The sequence below is a fragment of the Lemur catta genome, chromosome 2, assembly GCF_020740605.2.
Source record: "Lemur catta isolate mLemCat1 chromosome 2, mLemCat1.pri, whole genome shotgun sequence".
Classification (NCBI taxonomy): Eukaryota; Metazoa; Chordata; class Mammalia; order Primates; family Lemuridae; genus Lemur; species Lemur catta.
The window spans coordinates 86,113,033-86,135,049 of record NC_059129.1 but is presented as its reverse complement, the minus strand read 5'-3'; the positions used below and the strand labels follow the sequence as shown (position 1 = coordinate 86,135,049).

The following is a 22,017-nucleotide window of genomic DNA, read 5'->3' as shown; positions in this document are numbered from 1 at the left end:
TTTGGTAATTTTTTTTTTCTTTCAGACAGAGTCTCACTCTGTTGCCCAGGCTAGAGTGCGGTGGCATCAGCCTCGCTCACAGCAACCTCAAACTCCTGGGCTCAAGCGATCCTCCTGCCTCAGCCTCCCAAGTAGCTGGGACTACAGGCATGCACCACCATGCCTGGCTAATTTTTCTATATATATTTTTAGCTGTCCATATAATTTCTTTCTATTTTTAGTAGAGACGAGGTCTCACGCTCTTGCTCAGGCTGGTCTCGAACTCCCGAGCTCAAACAATCCACCTGCCTCGGCCTCCAGAGTGCTAGGATTACAGGCATGAACCACCGCGCCCGGCCCTTCTTTGGTGATTTAAATCTGCTGTCACATTGCCAGGCAGAAAGTGTTTTGCAAAGCTGAATACACACTAGCAGTATAATTTCTACATAATTTTTAGAATTCCTTTTTATGCTTATGAATATTCTGAGCCCAGGCACTAGAATTTTGTGTTTTATTTCATCTTAACAAAGTGTAGCTGTCTACTTTGGATCTGTTTTGTTTATTAAATAGAGACTGAAACCTTGATAGCCTTGATTAGAGATACCATTTGTTTCTATGAATTAATTTCCCACCTCTGTTCTTTCCTCAAGAGAGCTGGCAGTTTTGCATACTAACTGCAAAATTCCTATGTTTTCCTTCAAGAGTTAAGGAATACTGGGGTTTTGGATTCCCTGGAGAATGTGGAGATGCTGAAACATACATTATTTTTCAGGGAAGCTGTGTAGCATTTAAGTGGAATCCCTTTTACCTTAAATTCCAGTGACTGAAACTTATTTGCAACAGCCTTTACATTAAATTGACTCTAATCCTCTGTTCCCCAAAAACCCCACTGTATTATTTTTATAGGAGAAACTCATTTCTGAAGTCTGGAAATTGGATATTTTGATTCCAAGATAGGACTCTGTGTGTTCTTCTCCAGCAGTGCAAATGAATATTATTTACATAGATATTTTGTTTTGCCCTTTTCTCAGGTGTGGACACCTCAAGATCGCCAGTGTATCCTGAATACCTTAGCACAGTTACTCCTGGATAAGGATTGTACTGTTTTGGTTGGTCACCAGCTGCGCCCTCTCCTTTTGGATTTGCTGGAAAGGAATGCTGAAGCCATTAAAGCTGGAGGCCAGGTTAACCATGATCTACATGAAAGGCTCTGTGTGTCAATGAGCAAACTCATTGGTAACCATCCTGATGTCCTCCTGTGAGTAGCAGTTTTATTCTCCGTGTTTCTCCTGAGGTGATAGAACTTGATCCCTCTTGGGAAGTAAGGAGGAGTCTGAGCTGAGAAGGAAAAAGGGAAATACAGCAAAGAGAGATATAAGTAGTACTGTATTATAAAAATAATCACAGCAGAATCCATACATCCATCTCAGTTCAATGAGCATTTACTAGGTTTCTTTTAAATCTTGGCCATGAAAACAGTCTAGAAAAATGGCCAAGATATGTCCCCAATCCACTCAAGGATTGCATTTTGTGGCGAAACATGCATATGAGACAGATTTGAATGAGGTTTTGGTAAGACTCTTATAGCATCCACCTCAGATGGGTGAGATTTCTTCCTTGTTGGAGCAGCTGAGGGGGTGGATTTGAAGTGCTGGCTGTAGCGTCCCTTCCAGCTTTCTATAAATCTAGCTGAATCAGTGTGGCAAGAAACTTTGTTAGAATTGGATTTTAATGTATTTGTCTTTTAAAGTGTCACTGAGGCTGGAGTGCAGTGGTGTGACGATAGCTCACTGCAACCTCAAACTCCTGGGCTTAAGCAGTCCTCCTGTCTGGGCCTCCCAAAGTGCTAGGATCACTGCACTCACCCATGATTCAGTCTTTTTTTTTTTTTTTTTTTTTTTTGAGACAGAACCTCACTCTGTTGCCCGGGCTAGAGTGCCATGACATCTGCCTCGCTCACAGCAACCTCAAACTCCTGGGCTCAAGCGATCCTACTGCCTCAGCCTCCCGAGTAGCTGGGACTACAGGCATGCGCCACCATGCCCGGCTAATTTTTTCTATAAAGATATATATATATATATAATTTTTAGCTGTCCAAATCATTTCTTTCTATTTTTAGTAGAGACGGGGTCTCGCTCTTGCTCAGAGTGGTCTTGAACTCCTGAGCTCAAACGATCCACCCGCCTCAGCCCCCCAAAGTGCAAGGATTGCAGGCGTGAGCCACCGCACCCGGCCCATGATTCAGTCTTGATAGGTTATGTGTTTCTAGAAGTTTATCTATTCTAGGTTGGCATACAATTGTGCAGAGCTTTCTCTCATAATACTTTTCGTTTCTGTGGCATTGGTTGTAATGTCTCCTCTTTCATTTCTGATTTTAGTTATTTGAGTCTTCTTTTTTGTTAGTCTAGGAAAAGATTTGCAATTTTGTTGATCTTTCAAAAACCAACTCTTAGTTTCATTGAGTTTTTATTTTTCTATTCTCTATTTCATTAATCTCTGCTTTAATCTTTATTTTCTTCTGTTATCTTTAGGTTTAGTGGTTCTTATTCTGGTTCCTTAAGGTGTGGGTTATTAACTTGAGATCTTTCTTCTTTTTTTTAATGTATGTGTTTATAAACCTCTCTGTTAATACTACTTTTATTGCATACCATATGTTTTGGTTTTCATTTGTCTGAAGGTGTTTTCTAATTTCCCTTGTGACTTATTTTTTGACCCGTATAGTTGTTTTAGAGTATGTTGTTTCCATATATTTGTGCATTTTCCAGTTTTTCTTCTATTGATGTGTTTCATTTTATTGTGATAGGAAAAGATTCTTTGTATAATTTCAGTCTTTTAAAACTTGTTCAGACTTGTGTTCTTTCCTAATATGTAATCTATCCTTGAATGTTCTGAATGCTCTGGAGAAGAATGTATATTCTGTTCTTGTTAGGTGGAACATTCTACATAGATCTCTTTGGTTCAGTTGGTCTGTAGTCTTGTTCTAGTTTTTTGTTTCCTTATTTATCTTCTGTCTGGTTGTTCTATCCATTATTGGAAGTGGAATATTGAAGTCTTCTAGCATTACTGTGTTATTTCTCCTTGTAATTCTTTTAGAAGTTTGCTTCATACATTTAGGAGCTCTGATGCTGAGTGCATACATGTTTTAAATTATTGTATCTTTGTCGTGAATTGACCCTTTTACCCTTGTATAATGTCCTTTGTTTCTTTTTTTTTCTTTGTTATTTTTTTCTTCTCTGTTTCTTGTAACAGTTTTTTATTTAAAGTCTGTTGTCTTTTATTAGGTTAGCCACCTTTGCTCTCTTTTTGTTATCATTTGTATGGAATATTTTGTTACCATATTTTCACTTTCAGATTATGTGTGTGTCCTTAGATGTAAAGTGAGTTTCTTGTAGGCAACATATAGTTGGATCATGTTTTTTCTGTATTCAGCTGATCTGTCTTTTGACTGGGGAGTTTAATCTATTTACATTTAAAGTAATCAGTGATATGCAAGAATTAGCAGTTGCCATTTTTTTTAGTTATTTTCTGTATGTCCTGTAACTTTTTGCCCTTCCTTTCCTTTTTTACTGCCTTCCTTTGTGTTTTTTTGATTTTTTTCCAACGCGTGCTTTGATCTGTTCTCATTTCTTTTGTGCATATTCTCTGTATATTTTCTTTGTGGTTATTATTACAATTGTATAAAATATACTAAAGTTAAAACATTGTATTTTAAACTGTTAACAACTTAAGTTTCAAGCATACAAAAGGTATATTCCTATGTAGCTCTACCCTTCCCATTTTATGTTACTGACATCACATTAAATTTTTATATACTGTTATACCCATTAAGAGATTCATAGGTTTAAAAAAATATTTTTTGTCATTTAATTTTTTTCTTTTTTTCCCTCAGAGATGGGGTCTCACGCTGTCACCCAGGCTGGAGTGTGCAGTGGTGTGATCATAGCTCGCTGTAATCTGAGCTCAAGCAATTCTCTTGCCTCAGCCTCCTGGGTAGCTGAGACTATAGGCATGCACCACCATGCTTGGCTAATTTTTAAAAATCTATTTAGTGTAGAGACAAAGTTTCGTTATGTTGTCCATGCTGGTCTCGAACTCCTGGCCTCAAGCGATCCTCCCACCTTAGCCTCCCAAGTCACTGGGATTACAAGCTCGAGCCACCTAAAAGCCCACTAAAAGCCTAGACTTCATGATCATACAATATATATACATGTAATGGAATTCAAAACTTGTACCCTCTAAAGCTATTAAAATGAAAAGGGAAAAAATTACAAATCAAAATGATCATATCTTGATCTTATCATTTAAAATGTTATCAGATATCAGCTTTTACCTGGGAAAGTCTTAATTTTTTCTTCTTTTTTGAAGGACGTTGCTGGATATAGTATTGTTGGTTTACAGGGTTTTTTTGTGCGTGTGTGTGTTTCTTTTTTTAATTTGTTTCTTTTTAGCACTTTGAATATATCATCCCATTCTCTTTTGGTCCACCAGATTTCACCAAGAAATCCACTGATAATGTTATGGAAGTTTCACTGAATGTGATAAGTTGCTTTTCTCTTGCCGCTTTCTTTGACTTTACAGTTTGCTTATAAGGTGCTCAGTGTGAGTTTCTTTGGGTTTACTGTGGTTGAAATTCTTTGAACTTGAATTTATATGTCCATTTCTTTCTTCAGATTTGGAAAGTTTTTGACCATTAGTTTTTCTTTTTTTTTTTTTTTTTTTTTGAGACAGAGTCTCACTTTGTTGCCCAGGCTAGAGTGAGTGCCGTGGCGTCAGCCTAGCTCACAGCAACCTCAAACTCCTGGGCTTAAGGGATCTTACTGCCTCAGCCTCCCGAGTAGCTGGGACTTCAGGCATGTGCCACCATGCCCGGCTAATTTTTTTTTGCTATATATATTTTTAGTTGGCCAGATAATTTCTTTCTATTTTTAGTAGAGACGGGGTCTCACTCAGGCTGGTCTCGAACTCCTGACCTCGAGCGATCCACCCACCTCGGCCTCCCAGAGGGCTAGGATTACAGGCGTGAGCCACCGCGCCCGGCCAAGACCATTAGTTTTTCAAATGGGCTGTCCTGTCCCTTTATCTCTCCCCCTTCCAAGACTCTCAGAATGTATATTTGGTCCTCTTGTTAGTGTCTCATACATCTTTTAGACTCTTCTCATTCTTCTTTATTGTTTTTTGTTTCTGTTCCTTTGACTTGATAATTTCAAATGAATTGTCTTCAGGTTTGCTGATTCTTTTTTTCTGCCAGATCAAGTAGGTTGTTGAACTCTCTAGTGATGTTTTCCTTCAGTTTAATTATTGTATATTTCAGGCACAGAATTTATGTGTTTCTTTTTGTAGTTTCTGTCTCTTTGTTCTTATTTTGTTTGTGCATTGTTTTCCTGATTTCATTTAGTTGTTTACCTGTGTTACGTTTTAGTTCTTTGAGCATCCTTATGAAAGTTATTTATTTTAAATTATTTGTCATGTAGGTCATATATCTGTGTTTTTGTAGGGTTGGTTTCTGGAGTTTTATTTTTTCCTTTTTTGGGCTCTGTTTCCCTGCTTCTTTGTGTGCTTTGCAATTTTTTTTGTTGTTATTGTAATTAAGAGTTGGGCATTTGAAAAAACAGCCACCTCTCCCAGTCTTTACAGACTAGCATGGTACTGGGGAATACCTTCACTGAACAACCAAGCTAGAGATTCTGGGACTACTCAAGCTTTTTCTGAGTGTATAAAGAAGCCTTTATAACTCAGTTTACACCAGTGTTTCTCATTAAGTCTCTTAGAATTTATTGTAGAAGAATAGATCTGCGTGGGAAACTAAGACAGTACAGTGAAGCCTCAGCATCTTTACTATGGCTTCATAAGCTTCATATATTCTGGCCACTGCCTTCCCCTTCATCTCATTTTCTGCCAGGAGATATCTAGTTATAACACACTGCTTGTGGTTGCCTCTGCATACCACGCTGTTTCCTGATGCTGTCTCAGTGAACTTTTTTTGTTGCATCTGCGTGGAATGTTTTTTTTCCTTCACACCTTCATGTGGATCTCCTCTTCATCCTTTAAGATGCAAGCTAAGCATCTCTTCCTGCTCCCCATGCCCAGGTTCAGTTGACTCTTTTTTCTTTGTGTCTCTTATTGTTTCTGTAATTGGCTGTCTTCATTATTAGCAGGCTCCTCAAGAAAAATATCTCTTTGGTTTTGAATCCCTAGGTATTAACACATCACATTGTCTATCTGGCTCATAGTGTTCAATAAAATGTTCATTGGAAGTAAGTGCATTTTCAGTAGTAAACTCTTACAAGTACCTCTGCTTTTGTGGGTAATTATGTTTTTATATTATGGTTACATATCTTATGCCGTGGTCCTGGTTTCTAAAATTGAACAGAATACAATTTGAGTACTAGCATTTGTTGAGTTAGCATTTGTCTCCTTGTGTTCTGAGATCCTTGGGAGTTCTGTTTTGTTCTGTGGTCCTGTATTAGCAGAGATGTGTTCTTTGATTCTCTCACCAACTAATGAAAATAACAGATACTCTTTATGGAAAATAGTAAGTTGAAAGAAAATTGGTCAGGTGTGGTGGCTCACACCTGTAATCCTGGCACTTTGGGAGGCCGAAGTGGGAGGATCAGTCGAGGCCAGGAGTTCGAGTCCAGCCTAAGCAACAATAGGGAGACTTTGTTGCTACAAAAAATTTTTAAAAAAATTACCTGGGCTTGGTGGCAGTCACCCATAGTCCCAGCTACTGAAGAGGCTAAGGCAGGAGGATGCCTTGAGCCCAGGAGTTTGAGGTTGCAGTGAGCTACGATGGTGCCACTGCACTCTAGTCTGGGGAACAGAGTGAGACTTTGTCTCAAAAAAAAAAAAAAATTGTGAGTTGAAAATGCATTCATTACTGTGATAAACCCATTGTAAAGTCAAAAAATCATAAGTCGAATGTTTGGAAGTCAGGGAGTATTCTAACTTTCTTTCTTTCTGAAGGTTTGCCCTGAGGTATTTCAAGGATACTTCTCCAGTCTTTCAAAGACTCTTCCTAGAGAGTTCAGACGCTAATCCAGTCCGCTATGGGCGCAGGCGGATGAAGCTCCGGGACCTAATGGAAGCAGCCTACAAGTTTTTGCAGCAAGAGCAGTCTGTGTTCCGGGAACTCTGGGATTGGAGTGTGTGTGTTCCTCTCCTCAGAAGCCATGATACCTTGGTCCGCTGGTGTGTAACTCTTAGACTTTTCTTGTACTTCTAGTGTGGGGGTGGTAGAGGGTGTATGTGGAGTTCCGTGTGTGCGTGTGCCAGGAGGGAAAGGAAACCATTTTAAGTTTGTTATATTCTTAGATTTTTGAATTCCTTCTTAATCATGTGTCATTTGAGAGGATATGATTTTTTTTAAGTTCCACAAAATGAATTCATTGTGACTGATTTGCCTTTTCTACTCTTAAAAGTGTATTGTAATAATTCTTTAAGGTTTCCTTTTCTAGTGTTGGCTAGTAAATTTTCTTTATTCTTCATAATCAGCTGTGGATCACCTGATTTTATATATTTTTTCTCCAGGTACACAGCTAATTGTCTTGCATTGGTCACCTGTATGAATGAAGAGCACAAGTTATCATTCCTTAAGAAGGTTTTTAATAGTGATGAATTGATCCATTTCAGGTTGAGGTAAGCAGGAGCCTTCCTAGAAGTTCTGCTGTGGGTTTTATGTGCAATAAAATAATTGATGAGATTCCCCTTTCCCTTAGGTTATTAGAAGAGGCCCAATTGCAGGACTTGGAGAAGGCTTTGGTTTTGGCCAATCCACAAGCCTCCCTTTGGAGTAAGAAGGAACAGCAGTACTTACAGGGACATCTTATTTCAGCTGACCTCTCCTCCAGGGTGACAGCTGTCTGTGGTGTGGTGCTGCCCAGGCTGCCACCAGCCCTTGGTGAGCAGGTATGTTGGCATCAGTAGGGGGTGTGCCCCTTTTCCCTCCTAAACACTACTGTGCTCTTTCATTGGCTGGGCTCTGTGTACAAGGCGTAAGCCAAGTTGAGTTTGTTTAACTGCTACTCCAATTTTGGAAGTGTTCAGGGAGAAATTTAAGAAAAATTCACCTTGGACTTTCCTTAGTATTCCCTTTGTCTCTGTTTAATGTGAAATTAGAAACTATAATGATGGTTGATGTGATGCCTTTAACTCTAGCAGAGCTCTCTCTACCATATATCTTTTTTTTTTTTTCCCTTTTGAGACAGTCTTGCTCTGTTGCCCTGGATAGAGTGTGGTGGCATCATTGTAGCTCACTGTAACCTCAAACTCCTGGGCTGAAGTGATCCTCTTGCCTCAGCCTCCCAAGTAGCTGGATCTACAGGTGCATGCCGTGTCAACAGGCTGATTTTTCTATTTTTAGTTGAGAACGGGATCTTGCTCTTGCTCAGGCTAGTCTTGAACTCAGGAGCTCAAGCAATCCTCCTGCCTCAGCCTCCCAGCATGCTAGGATTATAGGTGTGAGCCACCGCACCGTGCCTGGCCCATTTATCTTCTTGTTTGTTTGTTAGGACAACTGTGTGAAGTTGGGTCGGGTCGCACAGGTTGTGATCCCATATTAATGTAATTCAAAGGCAGAATGACTTGTTTGGAGGCCTTTGGATTGCTCTGTGGCAAAGACAGGGTGAGGCCTAGTGATAACTCCCAGCAGTCTCTTTTCCACCAGAATATTCTGTCAGTTGTATGAGAGGTGAGTATTTGTAACGTACTGCCTTCCTGTCATATGAAGTGACCTTTCTAGGTCATTTGGCTCTAGACCACACTTAGGCTTACAGATCATAAATCTGGAACCATTAGGAACCAGTCTTTTTTCCCCAGCAGTATTTAGTCAATTATCACTGGTCGGATCCACCCACTTTTCTTCTTGGAACAAGTCCTGGGTTATTTCTCTTTTTTTCTTTTTAAATTATATTTTTTATTTGTAGAGACAGGGTCTCGCTGTGTTGCCCAGGCTGGCCTCAAACTCCTGGCTTCAAGCAGTCCTCCTGCCTCAGCCTCCCAACATATTGGGATTACAGGTGTGAGCCAGTGGATCATTTCTTGAACCATCACTTTGTCTCTGGGTAGTAGTGTTAACAAAATGTTGAATTAATGTGTAAGATTATATATATATATATATATATGAAAATGTGCATGTCATAAGTGTTATAGCTCAGTGGTTATTCATAAATTGAATGTATCTGTGTAAATAGCACCAAAAAACCAGCACCTCCAAAGCTCTTTGAGTTTCCTCGTAGTGGCTAAGTACCATTTCCTACAATGCTCACCGCTCTCCCCACTGCCCACAATCCTGTAACCACTATCCTAACAAATTAGGTTTGGGGCATTAGAATTAACATAGGGAAGGATTCTGGTGGGGATAGGCCTGGTGGTGGGGCCAGTGGGGCAGAAGTGCGGAGTGGTGCTATGTCCCACCCTGCCTGCCAGATTGCTGAGAGTGATAGCCCTAAGAAAGTTAAGACCCTCCAGTCCTGAATTTCTCATTTTGTCCTCTCATATCTCTAGGGGACTTGTCATGTTTAAGAAGTTACTGCCCCTTAAAAGTTATTAATCATTCTTCTTTCCCAAGAAGTCTTTTCCCCCATGTATATTGGATGCATTACTATTAAATTTTGTAGTAATGTACACATAACATTTACTATCTTAACATTTTAAAGTTGATACTTCAGTTCACATTGTTGTCCAACCAATCTCCAGAACTTTTTCATCTTGCAAAATTGAAAAACTATATCCATTAAACTTACTGGGTACGTTATTAATGTGATTTTTAACTTTTTGGCATGGAAAATGTCAAATATATTCCAAAGTAGAAAGAATGATGTAATGAATACCGATGTACCTATCACACAGCTTCAGTAATTACCAATTTATGATCAATAATGTTTTATTTATATTTCTGCATGATTTCTTCTCACTGTATTATTTTGAAGCAAATCTTGGGCATCATATTATTTTACACCTAAATACTTCAATATGTATCTCTAAAAGAAAGATATTTAAAAAATAGCTCCTGTACTCTTATTGCACCTAAAAAATTAATAGTTTTATAATATAAAATACCCTCTCAGTGTCCATATTTCACTTATCTCAGAAATTTATTATGTGCATTTTTGATCTTAGATGTGAAAAATATGGGAAGAGGAAAAAAGTTTTAAAAATCCAACAGTAAGAAATGAGATTTGTTCTCTACCCCTGTGTGTCAGTTTTTTTGTCTACTTAAACTTTGGGAGATGTTTTCTTAAATTTGTTAGCAAATTCTGCTTTCCTACTCCCCCTCCCACCAAAAAATGGAAAGTAAAAGAAAAAATGTCAGATCCTTTCTTTGGATAACATACATGATGTTATAGTTTTGGTAGTACTAATTTATTGGCAGAGGTTTACGTAAGGTCAGTGGAAGCATTGTTGTAGAAATTAACTTATGTTCTTTGGGGGGAAGGACTCTTTTTTTTTTTTCCCCTCAATCCTGGAGACAAAGTCTTCCTCTGTCACCCAGGCTAGAGGAGTGCAGTGGGTGCAATCATAGCTCACTGCAGCCTGGAACTCCTGGGCTGAAGCGATCCTCCTTCCTCAGCCTTCCAAAGTGCTGGGATTATAGGCGCAAGGCACTGTGCCCAGCCAGGAAGGACTCCTCTTGACATGCCTTTTGTTTCTCACATGCCTCCTTAGGCTAGTAATAGGAGTTCTTCGCGTGAACATGAGCTGGCCCTTCGGTCTTATGTGCTGGTGGAGTCTGTCTGCAAAAATCTTCAGACTATGGCTGTGGCAGTGGCTTCCCAGAATGCTGTGTTGTTGGAAGGACCAATAGGATGTGGCAAAACTTCCTTAGTTGAATATTTAGCTGCAGTGACAGGTAGAAGGAAGCCTCCTCAGCTCCTCAAAGTCCAGCTTGGAGATCAGACTGACAGTAAGGTAATAAAGAAATGGTGAGTTTTGGTGGGTTGGCATGATTGTGAACATTTGCATTCAAGTATTGTTTTTGCTAAGGGAATATAAGAAGAGTTATTAGTCTTGCTCATACTGTTGGGCCAAGCTGAGTAAACTGTAAGTGTTTACTTATCTATATCCCTATAGAAGTTTAACAGTTAATGAAAAGATGCAGCATTGACACCTCAGGGTGTATGGTTTCAGTAATTACTTTATCCTTTTTCTGCAGATGTTGTTGGGAATGTATCGCTGCACAGATGTCCCTGGAGAGTTTGTGTGGCAGCCTGGCACCCTGACACAGGCAGCCACAATGGGCCACTGGATCCTTCTGGAGGATATTGACTATGCCCCTTTAGATGTGGTATGTAGTCTTGCTAAATCCTTGCCTCCTAACATCTTTTCCTATCTTTAAAGAGTATTTTGTTAGTCTAAGGATGATTTAAACGATAGAAGTATTTGATCAGTCATGATATGTTATAGGAAGCTTATTCATGGTTACCTACTGATCTGATTTGAGGTCTTGGCTTACTTTACTGGTTTGTTGTTTGATAGAGAATTTATAAAATTTTGCCTGTGCTATTTCTTGTAGTAGTTACATATGTGACCAGTTTCACAGTAGTTTTCCCTCCTCTTATTGAGTATGTGATTAGCTTCACAGCTTTTCCAGGAATAGGTCTGGTGAGGAACATCTTAACCATGTTGTGGGTACATTGAGATCCTGTGTCCCAGCTATGGCAGCTATAGAGCATTGGACTGAGGAGAGATAAATGAAGGAGGAGATGATGTAGTAAGAGTGGCCCTGTCTTTGTTCCATTAGGAAAAATATACTGGATGTGTATTTTGGTTTTCAAAAAGACCACTTCTATGTGTATGAAATTTAGCCATTGAGGCAGTCTGTGTTTCCTCTATTTCCTGAAGACTGACCAAAGAAATGTATTACAGGATGAAAAATTCTTCCTTTGGACAGATTTTCCTGAGATTAGTTTTAATTTTCTTTTAAGGTGAACCCTCAGATTAACTGTATACGGACTTTTCCCTCTTAGACACGAGAGAGAATGAAAGTATGTATGTGGGCGTGTATACGTTTAGGGATATATGAGGGGAAAGGAGTGGCTGAAAATAAGTGTATCTTGTGTCAGTGTTTTTAGAGTGTGACGAAGTAAAGATGTTTGGGGATATTGGTCCAAACAGGGCCTCACAGTTTTATCATTGTGTTTTAGGGTCTTCATGTTTAGTTTTATAAGACTGGAAATTCAGTTTTCTTAAAGAAACTGACTCAATTTTAAAAGTAAAATTAAAATACGAACTATAAGGCCAGTTTAAAATACTTGCTTTTTTCCTTTTGTAGTGTCCTCCTTCCTGGGCAGTTTTTCAGATATCAGGTTAGCTGGCTTATGGATTGTGGAATTAGAACCAAAGAAGGTAGATAAATATAAGGGGTGTTCTCTCCAGGCCATGATGGAGCCTAGGGATCTAACCCTGTCCCATAGCTAAGTATATTTCTGTGGTGACCAAGTCCTGATTAAAGACCAAACTGACAATTTCTACGTCTCTCTTTGGCAGTGCCTGATAAACATCAGAAAATTTTTGTACTTTGAGTTCCATTTTGTGCAGACTATTCCCCTTCTGATAACATGTTTGTTTCTAACGTGTGTATCACTTATCATTATAGTGAACTTACATTTACTTAAGAACATATGCAGATCTCTTTGATTATTATTTTGTTTTCAGAACTTCTCAGCTACTAGTTGACCCATTACCGTTTTAAAGTAGCTTTTACAGATCTCATTCAGGATCATTTTCTTTAATTTCAAGTTTTGGAGTATCTTGGAGTTGCTCCTATATTATTTTGGGCTTCTCTTTCAGCTCCTAGCCATGTATGAAATAATGATGTCTAAAAAAATTATGTCTGATATTTTAGAACCCTCTTCCTTGGCTCTCCGCTCTTCTCATTTTGTTTTTTCTTTTTCAAACTTCTCCATAAACTCAAGTCTTAGATCCATATGTCTAGTCCACACTTTTTAAAAAAAAAAATCTCTGCTTGGATGTCACATAGCCAGTACAACAAGATGTCCAAATTGGTACTTGTCTTATTTTTTTCAGAACAGCCTTTTTTCCCACACGGTTACCAAGCCGCAACCTAGATGCCTCTTTCTTCTTCCCTCTCATTCAGTTAGTCTCCATATGGCTTACTGCCTTTTCCTTCTCTGGTTATTCTGTTCTTTCCAATCTTACTGCCTTGGCACTGGCTTTCTTATTTTACCCACCTACCAGTCCATCTTGCCTTTGTTACCTGAATAGTGTCCTTTCCGGTCTCCTTTTCTGCAGTCTAGCTCCCTTTCAGTTTGTCTTCCATATTGCTGCACAGTTGATTTTTTAAAGTATATAATTGGGTTTTTTTTTCTCAGCCTAAAATCCTCCCAGTAACTCTTACAGAAAAGCTCAAAGTCCTTGTCTCAGCAGGAAGCCTTTTTTTCTTTATCTCTAAGCCTTATCTCTTTCTTCTGCATTACATGCATATTCTGTGCTACCGTAACAGAATTTGCTCATGTCATGCTCTTAGGCATATCAGTTTTTTTATGCACTTGAATACTTTTGCCCGGAGTATATGTGCCATTTTTCTCCCACCAAACCTGGCTAATTTCTGCTCATCCTGTAAGATTCAGTGAATGGCATACCTCAGGGAAGGCTTCACTGCCTTGCTTCTCAATCACTCTATTCTGATCCAGAGCCTTCCTCTCTTCACATATAGCTCTCTATACCCCTAGGGCCACACTAATCATGTCGTGTGGTTTGCATCCCTATCATCTCACTTCAAACTCTAGGCTTTGCTTGCTTGGTTGTGGTCTGCAGAAGACACACAGGGAATGCTGAATGAGTAAATCGTCGTGCTAGAGTGAAGATGGTGCAGACATCCCCATCTGCATTTTGACCCTAGTTTATACTAGGAGAAGTGATGTTTCTTCCAAGGGTGTGTCATTTGGAGAGAGAGTTGCTTGTTTTTTGTTACTTCTGTCTGAAGAGCTTTACTTTATCAGTGGGGTTTTGTGATTTAGGTTTCCATACTGATCCCTCTTTTGGAAAATGGAGAGCTCTTGATTCCTGGCCGAGGTGACTGCCTGAAAGTGGCTCCTGGATTTCAGTTTTTTGCAACCAGGAGGTATGTCCTATTTACATTTCTCTTCCCACTCTGGAGCCAGTAAGTCTGCATGCCAAATCCAGGAATCCTGGAATACAGTTCTCCAGGACAACTTGAAGCAAGATTAATTGGAGCTCATGATAGGTCTAGCCTTATCTCAATTTACAAAAGGGTTTTTTTTTCCAAATGAAAAGTAACCAGTTAAAAACACTCTTATTTTCATGTTTTCAAAAATAATCAGAGGTGAGATTATTGTTAAATAACCCTGGGTTTGAGTCCTGTCAAATGGTGGCTGTACAGATTAAGTGAAATGACTTGTGCTGAAGACATGTTACATGGTAAGTACCTGATTAATGGCTATGGTGATGATGATGGTGATATGCAGATTTCAGATAATTAAATTAATTAACTATAAGCCTGAACAAAGGAATAAAAATTGAGCAACATTTTATAATAACTTGAAGACAGTGGTTTATTGGTTTATTTCTTCCCTCCCCCCATCCCTCTCTCCTTCCTCCCACTCCTCTCTCCCTTTTCCCCTTTCCTTCCCCCCTAACTCTCTCTTCCTCCTAAAAATCATGGACTCAAGCAATCCTCCTGGCTCAGCCTCCCAAGTGACTAGGACTACAGATGCCCATGCCTGGCTTTTTAAAATTATTTAAATTTTCTGTAGAAATTGGATCTTGTTATGTTGCCCAGGCTGGTCTTGAACTCTTGTCCTCAAGCGATTCTCCTGCCTCAGCCTCCCGAAGTGCTAGGATTATAGACGTGAGCCACCGTGACCGGCCTCAGTGGTTTATTTCTTACTGTTACCCTATAACCTGTATAGCTTCTCCAAGGTTTTTTTTTTTTGAGACAGAGTCTCGCTGTGTTGCCCGGGCTAGAGTGAGTGCCGTGGCATCAGCCTAGCTCACAGCAACCTCAAACTCCTGGGCTTAAGCGATCCTACTGCCTCAGCCTCCCCAGTAGCTGGGACTACAGGCATGCGCCACCATGCCCGGCTAATTTTTTCTATATATATATTTTAGTTGGCCAGATCATTTCTTTTCTATTTTTAGTAGAGACGAGGTCTCGCTCTTGCTGAGGCTGGTCTCAAACTCCTGACCTCGAGCAATGCACCCGCCTCGGCCTCCCAGAGTGCTAGGATTACAGGCGTGAGCCACTGCGCCCAGCCTTCTCCAAGGTTTTGAAATGCCCACAAGTGAAACTAACATCATACTATATTTAATGATTGCATTAGTATTTATTTCAGTAGATGTTCATTCACTATGAGATGGAGTGTGGAACTAACCTAACAGTTATCAAGGGACACCTTGCTAGACCCTGTTCCTTTTAATAGACCTTGATTTTATTTACAAAGATAGTGAAATTCTTTCCTGCTAGATTTAGACATTTCCCAGAAAGTCCTGGGACATCATGGAAAGATGTCAGACAAACTTGAGATCAGACAAACTTGAATTCAGTTTTTGACTCTGCCATTTGTGGTCATAGTTAAGTGACTAAGGGACATTACTGTCCTTATGCATTAAAAGAAAAGAATGGCACCTTCTTCTCAGAGCAGTCGTTTTGAGTATCAAGTGGCTTATGTGTAAGCATGTAGTTTCCCCAGAGTGTATGTTTAAGGTATATTCCTTCTCCACTTTGTTCTGGAAATTTTTAATGCTTTTATGTACTATTAACTTCTAGTAATAAGCCGTGAACTTAATACTATGGTCATTGGATTATGTTTTCTTCTTCCTGAATGTATTTAGGCTTTAAGGAAGAGGATCATGGAACATGTCATTTAGATCAAAACGTTTACTTCATAGAATCATTTTCAGTGATTTGAAAATACTTGGTTAAAGCTTTGTCACTCCTTCCTAGGAGAAGAGTCAAATGTGGGTTAATTGTGAGCCTTTCATTTGTCATCTGCCCTATAAGCCCAACAGAGGGGTATCTGGGACCAGAAGGGATTATGAGTGTTATTCATATATGTGTACATATGTGAGATAATGTACAAGTAATATCTAGAGGTGTAATTGAGGATTAAAATTGGGAATTTTATGTGACTTTATTTTTTATTTTGAAATGCAGACTCTTGAGCTGTGGAGGAAATTGGTATCGACCGCTAAATAGTCATGCTACTTTGCTGAACAAATATTGGACCAAAATTCACCTGGATAACCTGGATAAGACAGAACTGAATGAGGTATGTGGGCAATAGAAAGTATCAATGCATTTCTTCTTTACTTTTTATTATGAAAAGTGCCAAATTTACATGAAAATAAATAGTATAATGAACCACCAAAATTCTCACCAACCTAAATTTTAACACTATATGTTCTAACATTTTACTGTAGTTGCTTCATCTATTATTTTTTGTTAATATATTTGAATCCAAGCCCCCTAACATTTCACCCTTAAATACTAAAGCATGCATTTCTAAAAATTTAAGAGCATTTTCATATATAACCACAATAATATTATACCCAATAAAATGAACAGTAGTTTCTTAGTATTATTTAATTCTTATATTATATTAAAATTTTCTCAGTTGTCCCTACAATCTTTTTACTAAGTTGATTTGTAACTAATGTCTTTCACACTTAACAACTTAATGCACATTTTGATCTGGGCATTAATGAGAATTGAGGTGAATTATTTTACAGATTTTATACATTGATTGACTTTGTAGTATTGCTGATTATAGTAAAAAGTCTCCTATGTTGAATTCATGGAAAACAGAAGCAACTACATTCCTGTTGCTGCTACTCCCAGATCTCTTGTTCCTAGAAAGATACTGTCTTTGACTTCTTACTGAAATAATAAACTGTACCTTAAAAAAATAAGCTATTTACAGAGTGCTATTCTCATACATAGTAAGTGCCAGGAACTCGCCCCTGGCATTTTTTCAAACCTTGTCTCCCCCATATATCTTGAATATGCCCGAGTGTCTGAAGTGTCTTAAGTCTTAGGTGGCCTGCTCTCTCTGCGGTAGTGCCCACTTACAGCCATTGGTGACCTCTGACAGGTGCTCTGTGAGACTTTCCTGGGTCTCCCAAGCAGGACTGACCATATTGCTTGCATATCTGCTTCTCACATCAGATGGAGCTTTTTGAGGGTGGACTTCATTCCTTATTTATTTTGTTTCCCCATCCCTGGAATACTGTCTGATAAAAATAAGTATTTAATATATGCTTATTAAAGGAATGAATTCCCAAAATATGTATCAAATTGGTAATAGACCCATTTTATGTCAGATTCGTTTTTAAGTGATAATGTGTTTTATGTTGACATTTAAGGTAATAATAAAAGATATTTTTTGCCTAAGATAGAAAATGACTGCGTAGAGAGTACATAAAAATCTTTTCTATTCAGAACCCTTTTTCCAAATAGCTTGGCCTTTACTGAAGTGTTAAACTTGATAACGTATTTTTCCATGTAAAAATAGCTCCCCCATCATAAATACAACACATGCTTATATAATGGAATTCCTACTCAGCAGTAAAAACAAATGAGCTTTTGATACATACACTAATGTCTAGATGAATCTTAAAAACATGCTAAGTAAAAGAAACCAAGCTATAGACTACGTCCTGTATGAGTCCATGTATATGACAGACCTGAAAGACAAAACCGTGGTGATGGGAATCGGGTTCATGATTCCCAGGGGCACGAGTGTAGGGAAGGGATTGATTATTACAAAAGGGCATAAGGGAATGATGGAAATAATCTATATCTTGTCTGTGATGGTGATTATGTAATTGTATAGTACATTTGTCAAAACTCTACATCTAAAACAGTGAATTTTCCAATATGTAAATTATAGGTTAGTAAACCCGACTTAATAAAAAATAAACTTATCAAGGTTTTCTTTGTGCCTATATATGTGACCCATTTTGTAAATGTTCTCCCCATACCCAAAAATGTATATGAAAGATCTATTGATTGAATTTGTTGATTTTATTATTCTCTTCTTCTTTGTGCTTTTTTTTTTTTTTTTTTGAGACAGAGTCTCGCTCTGTTGCCCAGGCTAGAGTGAGTGCCGTGGCGTCAGCCCAGCTCACAGCAACCTCAAACTCCTGGGCTTAAGCGATCCTCCTGCCTCAGCCTCCCGATTAGCTGGGACTACAGGCATGCGCCACCATGCCTGGCTAATTTTTTCTATATATATTTTTAGTTGTCCAGATAATTTCTTTCTATGTTTAGTAGAGACGGGGTCTCGCTCAGGCTGGTCTCGAACTCCTGACCTCAAGCGATCCACCCGCCTCGGCCTCCCAGAGGGCTAGGATTACAGGTGTGAGCCACCACGCCCGGCCTTTGTGCTTATTTTTTACTGCATTTGAAATATATATGTTAAACAATTTGTTGTAAAATCCTTCAGTAAAGTACAGAAAAATAAAATCTATAAGATCTGCCACTTGAGATGACACTGTTAGCGTTTTAGTTCCATATCTTTTGTAAATATGTGGACATGTATACAAAATGTGAATATTACATATAAAAATTGGAATCACATATACTTCTTTTCAAGCTAATTTAACTGTATTTGATGATTAGTATTTCTAACATATATGTATTTCCCTGCCTTCTCAAACAGACTTGAGTAAAAAAAAAAATCCATATTATAAAGCCTTGGAACCAATATTATGGACACTTAGTATTATATTGCAGTAAATTCAATAGCTATTGAAGTGAATAAGACTAGCTTTTTTGCCTTTTAAATTCTATTGTCTGCTTTTAAAAGATCAACTGCTTATCCTTACATTTGTACAACTATTGTGTGTCAAAAGATCAACTGCTTTTTATTAGTACTTAACATTGTTTTCTTTCATTATAGTGTGCTTTTAGCAATTTATTTTTCCTCTTTCTGTTAACTGCTTCTGATTTGCTTTTGCATTTTTACGTAATGACTCTTACTAGAATTTAGAATTGTGTTTTGAGAAATAGTACTCACAGGATTCTTTAATGGGCATGGTGGCTCACCCCTGTAATCCTGGCACTCTCTGGGAGGCCAAGGTGGGAGGATTGCTTGAGGTCAGGAGTTTGAGACCAGCCTCAGCAAGAGCGAGACCCCCATTTTTATTAAAAAATAGAGTGAAATTAGCAAGGCAACTAAAAATAGGAAAAAAATAGCTGGGCATGGTGGTGCATGCTTGTAGTCTGAGCTACTTGGGAGACTGAGGCAGGAGGATCGCTTGAGCCCAGGAATTTGAGGTTGCTGTGAGCTAGACTGAGGCCACGGCACTGTAGCCCAGGATGCATTTGTTTGGATTGCTTGGAGACCCTTTTACAATTTAACTTCTACCTGCTAAGCTGTGTTATAGATGGTGGGATTGCCAGATAACTGAGTTCAGGGTAGAAGAAGTCATGGTATTTCTTTGTGGTAGGTTGGTGTGCGTGGGAGCAAGAGTGGATAAGGGTGCAGTTTCTTTTTTTGTTGGGAGGGGGGTGCAGAGTCTCATTCTGTCAACTCAGGTAGAGTGCAGTGGAGTCATCATAGCTCACTGCAACCTCCAACTCCTGGGCTCAAGTGATTCTTCTGCCTCAGCCTCCGGAGTAGCTGGGACTACAGGCGCCTGCCACATCACCTGGCTCATTTTTCTATTTTTAATAGAGATGGCTTTTGCCCTTGCTCAGGCTGGTCTTGAACTCCTGAGCTCAAGCAATCTTCCCGCCTTGGCCTTCCAGAGTGCTAGGATTATAGGCATGAGCCACGGTGCTTGGCCAGTTGCAAGTTCTTACTCTTGGTAAAGATAAAACAAATTTCATAAAAAATCTATTTTTTGTCTAATTGGTTTTAGCAGCAGTTTATGTGTGCTTTTAAAAATCATCATGTCTCCTGCTAAATTTTCTTTCTTTTTTTATTCTTCTGTCAGGTTCTTCAGATCAGATATCCCAGTCTCTCGGCAGCAGCTGATCACCTGCTTGACATTTACATCCAACTTACTGGAGACAAACATCACTCTCAGAATGATAGTTCCGTTGGTTGTGAACAGATGTCTGTGGAAGTTTCAGAAGCCCTAAGAGAAAACAAAAGACCAGTCCTTGAGGGAAGAGAATTGTCTCTAAGGTACAACACATTTTTAGTGTTAGTCTCTAGACTAAACACATTTTTGAGTCAAGATTTTAAAAATGCTTCCCTCAGAATTTCTTACCAGCTAGAAGTAAATGGTTGTTACGAGAGGTCAGGTTTTAGAATTAAACTTCCAGGTTGCTTCATAGTGTCAGATACCCTTTTCAGATCTATAGTTACTGATTGGGAAGGTTTGATTGAGGTAATGTTCTTTTTGGTTTTAAAAAACAACTTTTGACTGGGTGTGGTGGCTCATGCCTTATAATCCCAGCACTTTGGGTGGCCAAGGTGGGAGGATCGCTTGAGCTCAGGAGTTTGAGACCAACCTGGGCAATATAGCGAGACCCCAGCTCTACAGAAAACTTAAAAAAATTTAGCTGGATTTGGTGGCGCATGCCTGTAGTCCTAGCTACTGAGATGGGAGAATCGCTTGAGCCCAGGTCTTGGAGGCTGCAGTGAGCTCTGACGCCACTGCACTCCAGCCTAGGTGACAGAGTGAGACCCTGTTTCTAAAAAAAATAAAAAATAACTTTTAAAGACAAATTTGGGAACAGTTATTAATATAATTCTTTTACTAGATGTCCTTTTCTGACCCTTGGGGTCTTAAATAAATTGTCTTGGATTTTGTTATGTATAATGAGGTCTGTGCCATTACCCTCCGTTCTTCATGGTTGACTTTCCCCTGTGTGAGGTGAGAATTAAAAATGGGCAGCTCCTCATTTTGATGTGAGTTAGTTGCTTCCCACCTTTTCCACTGCCTAGTGTGGCATCAGTGGGGGAGAAATGAGTGCTAGTTCACTTGCTGATAGGAGCAAAGACTGGGACCCTTCACTTACTCTTTCCTCCAACACTTTTTATCTTCACATTCCTCCTCAAAAGGGGAGAGTTGTTAGATGTCCCCAGACTTAATAGGGCTGAATAAATTCTCATGCCTCTGATGTCTTCGGCCTAGAGTGTTTTATTTATTTAATTTTATTTTTTTAAAGAGATCTACTGAATTGGTGTAATAGGATTGCCCATAGCTTTGACAGTTCATCTTCATCAGCATCACTAAATATTTTTCAAGAGGTAAGATACCATCTTCCTGTTTGTTTTCTCTTTGCTCTATAATTTCCATTGTTATTTCCTGTCTCTGGATTGCTATCAAAAGTTTTTCTGTAGTCTAGGTCTGGCTTGTTACCCTTAGCTAGTTAACACTGAACTAAAGTTCCCTTAAAACTAATTGAGTATAGTAAACATTTTGTGATTCTAACTTCAGAAGAAGTATAGTATGAGATAGAGTAAAATAGATAGTAAAATTAAAGGTAAAATGAAAAGACAATTTATCAGGTAGTCATAAAGCAATGCTGTAAGATACAGTGTTTCTAAGATATGTAGTAGTTAATCCTATGTATAATTTCCTAGTCTATTTGATAAATTTGTATTTGTCCCCCTTGCCTCAGTAGGGCTTTTTATCTTTAGTCAAGAGAAATTATGTGGAAGTTATAAAGTATAACTTTGAGGGGGACAATGTGTTGGGTGTGAGGGAAGCCCTATTGAATTACAGCTCTGCCGTATTCAATAAGAAGAAAGAGACACTTACTCCTGCCTGCTTAAGAATAAAATTGGTAATACCTGAAGATTGGTGGGTTTTGATTATAAAGCATTGTGTTTTCTGTTACTTAGGATTGAGGAGAGAATAGTGACCCAGTTTGGTTTTCAGTTATCTCTTTGTGTTTGGTAAAGTTACTTTGAGCAGAGAAAAAACACCTTTGGAATGCACACTTCACACTCAGCTAAACCCTGAAATGCTGTGGTGGTCTTTATCCTCATTGTTCTCCAGTGAACTCTCCTTCCCATTTTGCTAGGTTTCTCATTTCTTGCGGATAACCTTCTTTTGTACTTTTCTAATAAAATTGAGGCAATGGTAGTATTGATTTCTCTT

General features: G+C 38.8%; 1 protein-coding gene across 1 annotated transcript in view; it reads left to right on the top strand.

The window, feature by feature from the left end:
- MDN1 (midasin AAA ATPase 1) overlaps positions 1-22,017 on the top strand; it is a 146,029-nt gene that overhangs the window by 8,232 nt on the left and 115,780 nt on the right. The window contains exons 2-11 of the mRNA XM_045544027.1: positions 1,011-1,237; positions 6,943-7,167; positions 7,507-7,614; positions 7,695-7,884; positions 10,642-10,884; positions 11,129-11,260; positions 13,956-14,059; positions 16,112-16,226; positions 19,897-20,090; positions 21,080-21,161. Coding sequence (XP_045399983.1) covers positions 1,011-1,237; positions 6,943-7,167; positions 7,507-7,614; positions 7,695-7,884; positions 10,642-10,884; positions 11,129-11,260; positions 13,956-14,059; positions 16,112-16,226; positions 19,897-20,090; positions 21,080-21,161 — 1,620 coding nt within the window. The remainder of the gene's footprint in view (positions 1-1,010; positions 1,238-6,942; positions 7,168-7,506; positions 7,615-7,694; positions 7,885-10,641; positions 10,885-11,128; positions 11,261-13,955; positions 14,060-16,111; positions 16,227-19,896; positions 20,091-21,079; positions 21,162-22,017) is intronic.